This window comes from Vidua macroura, chromosome 4, assembly GCF_024509145.1.
Source record: "Vidua macroura isolate BioBank_ID:100142 chromosome 4, ASM2450914v1, whole genome shotgun sequence".
In the NCBI taxonomy this organism is placed as follows: Eukaryota; Metazoa; Chordata; class Aves; order Passeriformes; family Viduidae; genus Vidua; species Vidua macroura.
This window is the reverse complement of record NC_071574.1, coordinates 71,247,738-71,255,771: the sequence shown is the minus strand read 5'-3', so window position 1 is coordinate 71,255,771 and position 8,034 is coordinate 71,247,738. Positions and strand designations below refer to the sequence as shown.

Below are 8,034 nucleotides of genomic sequence, written 5' to 3'. Positions count from 1 at the left end.
ACTCAGTGTCACCTCCAGTCACTCCTTGGAGACCTCCAGGGATGGGGACTACAAGGTCTGTGCTAGGAATGTGTCCATGCCCAAGAAACACTGGTTAAGAATCATCTGGAATAGTTTATTCTAAAGTGACAAAGAAAATATTGTAGATGAATTGCTGAGAAGACAGCCACAGATGCAGTCACAGCCACGCAGGCTGAACCCTGTGGTCAGAGCATTAACCAGGGACATCCAAACCCACCACCTCTATGGCTTCACTGTTCACCAAAGAGCCTTTGAAAGGTTTTGGGTTTGTGGCCACAGGAGGGAAAGCATCTGAATTTCACTTGTAGGGATTTCACTTCAGCACTATTTTTTCCTTTAATCCCCTGCCAGCACAACAGTTTTGATCTCCAAATATTTTTGAAGACCTGCTCAAAGAAATCCTTAGCCTGGCTGGATTTCTTTTAGATTTATTTATTTACTGGCATTATTTGTTTCAAATCTTCCCTCAGCTTTTAAGGCAAAAAAAGCCTTTATCTGATCAAGTCCCACTCCCTGCATCACTCAGACATCCTGGCCCAGAAGCAGCTGTGGCTGAACTAGACCAGTCAGTGAAACCTTCAGAGCAGAAATGAGCTGTTATAAATCACAACACAGAGGGAATCACCTCACAATGATTTTGAGCCTCAAAATTTCCATGCATTTCTTAATTTTCTAATGTTGTTTTCAAGAACTAAGATTCTATTTTGATTGTGACCACTACTTGTGTTTAAATTTCGCTGTTTAAGGTAGATTTGGAAGCTATCTCAAGCAACAAGAAACCATTTTATTTCTCCTAAAACTAGTGACACAAGTAGAGCAGTGAGAAGGAAGCGGCAGGGCCAGAAAAGAGCAAGGCAGGTCTCAGAAGCTTCTTCAGAGGCTTTGGGGAGGTGCTGAGCTCCAGGATGGTGCAGGGGTGTCCTGGGTGAAGCTCACCCCACATTTAGGGTCACCAGCTCACTGCCCTACAATTTTAAAATAATCTGCAGCTCTTTGGCACTCTGATCCAGATCCTTCCCAGAGTGTGATCCTGCAATCCAGAGCGTTTCCTGGAAGGTGCTGTGTCCCACTGGCACAAAGGAGCAATGCAGAAACGCTCCCCCTTCATCAGCACATTTCGTGAGAGCATTTGAAAGAATAGCCGAGGTGCATATCCAAGTGGGTGGGAGCTGGAAGGCAGCACTTGCAGCATTTCTCCCTGTAAATAAATCCTGCTGCACTTAAGTTGCATCCCTGCTGGAAAATAAGGCGTGCCCAGGCGCTGAGAGCTACATCCATGGGAGAAAAAGATTGGTCAGAAAGTCCCTCTGCACAAACTTGGGTGCCAAGCTGCACTTTCCTAGATAATTCCCGGCTCAAAGCAGTCCAGGAACAGCTCCCAGCAGGCAGTTTGCATCCAGCCACCCTCTCTGGAAGGCGAGGCGAGCTGACAAGTGTGGAAGAGGGCGTTTTGTGCCAGCTGGCCCCGGGGCCCGGGATACACCGAGTTCCTGGATGCACTTTAGTTTATTCGCACGGAATCAGAGCCTCATTACCGGCCACCGATACCTGACGCCACCGCGCGTCACTGGATCGAAGCCTCGGGGCTGCTCTGCCAGCTGGGCAAGTTCTCCCGCCTGCTCCAAAAAAAGTGACGAGCGCTCACACGCGTGGATGTGCCTCCAGCCCCACAAGGATTTCAGTTTAAAGAGATTTTAGGTGTAGAGGTGGTGATTTGGTGGTGGTTTTGGCAGTGGGGCATAGTTGGACTTGATGATGCAAGAGGGCTTCTCTAACCTTAATGATTCTGTGATTCTATGTAATTCCTGTGTACAATGAGGTGTTTGAGGGGGAATGTACTATTTGACCTTTTGTCACAATAGATTTTAAAAAAGACCAATTTTCCCTTAAAACAGCCTGTACTGGGATCAGGCGCTGCTCCCACGCTGGGTGAGAAAATTCCACAGGTCTGCAAATACTGTATTGTTGTGATTAAGGATTTCCAACTGCTGGGACAAGGGGAAATGTTTTTAAATGAAAAGAGGGCAGATTTAGAATGAATATTGAGGGAATTCTTGTCTGTGAGAGTGCTGAGCCCAGAGAAGCTGTGGCTGCCCCTGGATCCCTGGCAGTGCCCAAGGCCAGGTTGGGCAGGGTTTGGAGCCACCTGGGCTAGTGAAGGTGTCCCTGCCCATGGCAGGGGGTGGAACGAGATGGTCTCAAAGGTCCCTCCCAACCCAAATCATTCCATGATTCCATGATATTCTTGCAGGATTTGCATGACTGAGTGGAACAAGTCACGCTCCAGCAGCAGCCACCAAATTCAATCACCACCCACAGCTCATCACAGCCTTCACACATTCTCCCAGTGTCCTGGTAGAAAGCCAGCCTCAAAATCCTCTGGAATTTACATGGTTATTGAGGAAACTGGAGGGATTTTTCCAGACTTAAATTAGGAAAATACAAAAAGGCTTCTGTGAAACACAACCCGAGGGATCTCAAATATTTCAGAAGACTCTGGTGTTGCATCAAACCGACCTGAGCATCCCACGCTCGGTCCTTCCTCGGGAGTTTAAGCTCAGTTTCTACACGGGATATTGGTGACACCTACAGGAAAAACTCCTCTGCTCCCTCTGCAGCCCAGAGAGGAGCAGGTGACATCCCATCGTTAACACCACGTCCTTATTGAAGGCAGCAGGGACCATGCAGGGAAATGAAACACTCAGCAGCGACACAAGCCTGTGCTGGCTGCCTGCAGGGCTGGATGACATGGATGATGGTTCCATGGGGCTCTGGGAACCCCCGGCTCCCCCACGCCTGCTTCAGCCAAAGCTCAGCCTGAGGGGGCGTTGGGGGTGGGGAAGCAGCTCCACGTGGCCCAGCCAGAGCCCTCCGTGTCCTCACCCCCAGCGTGGGCAGCAGGGGAGGGGGATTCTGCAGGTGAGAGCCCACCTCAGCCCTGGGGCCAACAGCAGGAGGACGTGGAGCTGCTGGAGAGAGTCCAGAGGAGGCCATGGAACTGCTCCAAGGGCTGGAGCCAGGCTGGGAGAGCTGGGGGTGCTCACCTGGAGAGGAGAAAGCTCCAGGGAGAGCTCAGAGCCCCTTGCAGGGCCTGAAGGGGCTCCAGGAGAGCTGGAGAGGGACTGGGGACAAGGCATGGAGGGACAGGACCCAGGGAATGGCTCCCACTACCAGAGGGCAGGAACAGATGGGATATTGGGAAGGAATTGTTCCCTGTGAGTGTGCAGAGGCCCTGGAAGGATTTCCCAGAGAAGCTGTGGCTGCCCCTGGATCCCTGGAAGTGTCCAAGGCCAGGTTGGACAGGGCTTGGAGCAGCCTGGGCTAGTGGAAGCTGTCCCTGCCCATGGCAGGGGGTGGAGCAAGATGAGCTTTAAGGCTCTTCTAACCCAAACCGTTCCACGATTCTATGAATGATTCCCAAAATGAGATTTTTGAAAGGCTATTACTAAAATAAAACTTTGCCATGAAACATTCAGCCTGTAGTTCAGCTCTTTTTTTGGAGAGCTTCCCACTGTGTTGCTGGCTCTACATTGCTAAAATTCAGCAAATCCCTCAGCAGAAGCTGCTTTCCATCTGCTGACAGATCTGAACTCATCTCGAGCTCATGACAGGGACACAGGCAGCTGTGGAGCCCACAGCAATGACTAATTAGCTAAAACAGTGCTTTTGAGCACCTTTAGATGTCCCACAGCCTCTAATTTGCATATTCAATTTATTAAAACACTTTCCCCCACTGCTTTAAACAGTCACACTGAAAGTATTTCTGAAGCAAGGAAGGGCTTGATCAGCCTGAACTTCACAACCACAAAGTGTAAATGGGTAAAGCCTAAAAACACTTCTCACTCACAGGACTGGGGCAGAGCCTGACAAAGTTTCAGATCTAACACTGGGTGGGAAATATCTTCTCTATCTCCAGTGCAAGTTTCTGCATCTTTTTGTGCACTTTCGGTTGAGGCCAGGTCAGGATATCACTCCTGACACGCTGCTGAGCCAGGCAGCTCCAGCTTCATCCCGCTCCCAAATTCCAGAGACCTAAAGGCAGAAGACAGAAATTACTCAGAGGTGTAATTTAAGTTTCACCATTGCCTGGGTCACCCCGACAGCTGTCAGGGCCTGCCTGGGGCTGACCCGGTGCGGGGTCACGGCTGAGGATCTCCCCAGCCTGGGCCCAGCCGCCGAGTGTGAAGGACGGACGCGTCACCAGCTACCCGCAGCAGCCGTGCCGGGCGGCCAGACCCGCGGGCGCCGCGCTCACGGCCGGTTTCGCCTCGCAGTTTTTAATTTCTCCTTTAACTCCGGCTTTAATTCCGTCTTTAATTCCTTTTTCCGCGCCCTCCCTCAGCGCCCGCCTCAGCGACGAGCCAGGACCCCTCTCGCGGGCTGCCCGCACCGCGCCTGCCCGATCGCAGCGGGCCCGCCGCGCCGCGCCGCCACAGGCACCCCGCGGGGCAGCCCGCGCGCTGGGGGCCTTGCAGCAGGGGAAAGGGACGGGGCGTACCAAGGGTGCTGTGGGCGGGGCCGGTGCTGCGCGATGGACGCGGTTCTGCTCGCCGCCGCTGCCGTGCTGCTCGCCGTCCTTCTCTTCTTCGCCACCCGCCTCCGCGGCCAAGCCAGGGCAGGTGGGTCGCGGCGCCGAACGGACCGGCCGGGCCTCCCTCGCCCCTCCCCCCGCGGGCCCGTTCCGGTGGGCGCGGCCCTGCTCTCAATGGGGTCCGCACGCGCGCGGGGGGCGCGTTTCTCCGGAGCCGCCAGGGGGCGCCGCGCCTCGGGCGGCCCCTGAGGGGCACCCGCCATGTTGGGGGGAGCGGGGATTTTTGGGGGGTCCCGAGGGGTTTTGGGGTGTCCCGGGGAGGGTTCCGGGGCTGTCCCGGCGTCCTAACCCCGCGCTCCGCCTGGGCTGCCCCGCAGGCTGCGGACGCCGAGGCCTGGTCGCTGCTCCTGGGGGTTCCCGGCCTGAGGCGGCCCCAGGGTGAGGGGCGCCGGGTTGGAAGCCTGAGTTCTCTGTCAGGGGTTCTGCCAGGGGCTTTGGGACTGGGAAGGTGTCCCTGAGGTTCCTGCAGATGAGGGGGGGGGTGGAGGACAGATCCCGGAGGCTCGGGATCGCGCACAGGGGGTCGGTGGAGTGCCGCGAGTGGTGCCCCCAGGGTTCTGTACTTGGTGTGTGCAGCTCGTTCAGCAGTGACTTGGACAAAGGGGTGGACGCTCCCTCAGCAAATTCGCTGATGACACAAAACAGGGAAGGGCCGATGTCCCAGAGGGTTGTGCCGCCTTCAGAGGGACTTTGACAGGGAGGGGAGACCCTTCCGAAACTCAGCGCAGTGCAGTTCAGGACCTGCACTTGGGGAGAAGAACCCCGAGCACCGGCAGGCGCTGGGCTGTGACTTCTGGGAAGGACCTGGGTGTCCTGGTGGACAGCGAGCTGTCCCCGAGCCAGCAGTGTTCCCTTGTGCCAAGAATGCCAAGGGGATCCCGGGATGAGAGCGTTTCCAGCAGGTCAGGGAGTGATCCTGCCCCTCTGCTCAGCCCTGCGAGGCACAGCCGGGCTGCTGTGTCCAGTTTTGGGCTCCTCGGGACAGGAGGGACCAGCAGAGGCTGTGAGGATGATGAAGGGGCTGCTGGAGCATTTCCTGACCGGGAAAGGCTGAGGGAGCTGGGGCTGTTCAGCCTGGAGAAGAGAAAACTGAGAGGGGACTTCACCCATGTCCAGCAGCAGGGAGGGCTCAGAGCAGGACCCAGCAATGGCACAGCAGGAACAGGCAGGAACTGAAGCTCTATCAATGATTCCCAAAATAAGATTTTTGAAAGGCTATTACTAAAATAAAACTTTGCCATAAAACGCTCAGCCTGTAGTTGAACCCGTAGCCTGAACACGAGGAAGAATTTCTTTACTGGGAGCACTGGAAAAGATTGCCCAGAGAGGGAGGCTGCAGAGTTTCCCTCACTGGAGATATTCCAGAGCCATCTGGAGTCAATCCTGTGCCATGTCCCACTTTTGCTCCTTTTCCACCTCACCCAGTGCAGTCCTGGGGCTGTGGGAAGCCAAGTGGATGATGCAGCACTTCCAGCCCTGTGTCACTGCTGAGCAGTGTTAGATCAGAGAATCACCTGGGCTGGAAAAAAACCCTTTAAAATCACTGAGTCCAGCCATAGGCAACACTGCCAGTTCCACTGTGGTGGAGGTGACTTTGTGTGGGTGGGAATTGAGTGTTGTGGGAGGGAGTCAGGTGTGGTGTGAACTCACTGACCTTGTTGTGTTCTCACAGTGGAAGGAGTGAGCTTGTTTGGCTGCCAGGTGTCAAATTAAGATGTTTAGCCAGGACAAACTCTGAACTCCTGGTCAATACTTCCACAGATTTTGGGGATATGGGGTGTTTTGGGGTTGGAATTTCTATTATTTTTCTTTTGGGGGAGTTGCTTTGATAATTTTTAATTAAGAGGTAAAACCACACATTTAATATAAACACAGTCGCTCAGTGCAACGCTGTGCTGGAAAGGGATCTGTGTTAAAAGCAGGTTTTGCTGATAATAATTAAATTTTCCAACACATTTCTCACACACCTCTGCTTCCACAGACCTGGTCTAAATCTTTCTCTTGGAAAGGTTTGGAAACTGATGTCATTTCATTGCATTCCTATGAATGAAGAGATGAACATTTGGTAAAAGTGAGGCATGCATGTCCTGGAGAAATACATCATTTCCTGAGCTTGAATCCTGTCAGGGTAAATCAGGGGCTGTGGGGTTTGGGAGGATTTCTTTTCTCTTCAAGCATTCAAAGCTCCAAATTGAAGCCCAAGCATTTGTTTTAAATAGTGTGAATTATTTACAAAAAAACAAACTTTAATACTGATTTTGAGCAAGTTGGTTGAAGTTAATTTACATTCAGGACAATTTCATCATCTTGAAGCCTTTTTTAGTGGTGACTTTTTGACATTTCTAAGTTGGCCATGCTTTTTTTTACCGTGCTTTGAAGATATTTTTTACTTTAATATATTGTTTTCTGTCATGATAAAGCCCTTCACAGAATTTCAGCTGCTGGGGATGACTTTTTTTCTCTGTACACAACAGAAATTATTTTTCAGAACCACAGGGACTGTGGTGTATTTAATAGCCACAAAATTTAGTTTAAAGCAGGAATTTCCTTTTCTATTGCATGTTCTTAGGTGGAAAATGGAAGCTGCCACAATTCTGCCAGTAAATCAGTGTAGCCACCTGGAAAGGACTTGAAACCAGGGACACTGGACCTAAAGGAAGTGGTGGGAGCTCTCACCTTTTCTTGTTAACGTGCAGGGATTGGGGCAGCAGCTTAATTTTGTGTTATCTCATGGAAATTGGCTTTTAAAAATGTTCAACACTTGCCTGCTTTAGGGAGCTGAGGGTCAGGAGAGGTAAATCCTGTACCTTTGCATTTCTTTGAAAGGTCACTTGGAGCAGCACGTTGTTTCCAGCAGATTCATGCCTGGGCTTGTTCTACTGAAAATTAAAAAAAAAAAAAAAAAAAGTGGCATTTCTTGATTTTACACGTGGCTGCCACTTCTCTTTCTGATAAGCTCCACTGGGCCAAAGCACCTCCTTGGGAAGCTTCCACCTGTTGAATTTTGAATCCCTCTCTGAATTTCAGATGTTTTGCACGGAGGCAGAAGGTGCTGGATGGTGCCACCAGTGTGGTGGGAAGTGCCACCACGTGTGAGGGTGCAGCAAGTGGAGCTGTGTCCCTGAGCTGCCTCCATTCCTGCCAGCCCAGGTGTCACCTGCTCACCTGATGGAACTGAGAGGAAGGTGCTGTGACAGGCAAGGGGTTGTTCTCCAGAAATGCATCTCTGCTCTAAGCAAAAGCTTGCACAGTTTCGTCAAGGGGCAGATTTTTACCTGCAGAGTGTAAAATGAAGTCCTGATCTGGGCTCTGAATGACTCCGCGGTGTTTTTTGCAGTGGTGCCTCACATCCAGCTCAGGAAAGATTTCTGCTTGCAGAGCACAGTTCTGTTCTCTCTCCCTTCAGGAAGGAGACACAACCA

The 8,034-nt window shown here is 52.1% G+C and overlaps 1 protein-coding gene across 1 annotated transcript in view; it reads left to right on the top strand.

Moving 5' to 3' along the window:
• Window positions 1-4,519: 4,519 nt before the first annotated feature.
• The window catches only part of DDRGK1 (DDRGK domain containing 1), a 36,019-nt gene continuing 32,504 nt past the window's right edge, over window positions 4,520-8,034 (top strand). Inside the window, exon 1 of the mRNA XM_053976200.1 lies at window positions 4,520-4,640. Within this exon, the coding sequence (XP_053832175.1) occupies window positions 4,553-4,640 (88 nt within the window). The 5' untranslated portion in view covers window positions 4,520-4,552. The remainder of the gene's footprint in view (window positions 4,641-8,034) is intronic.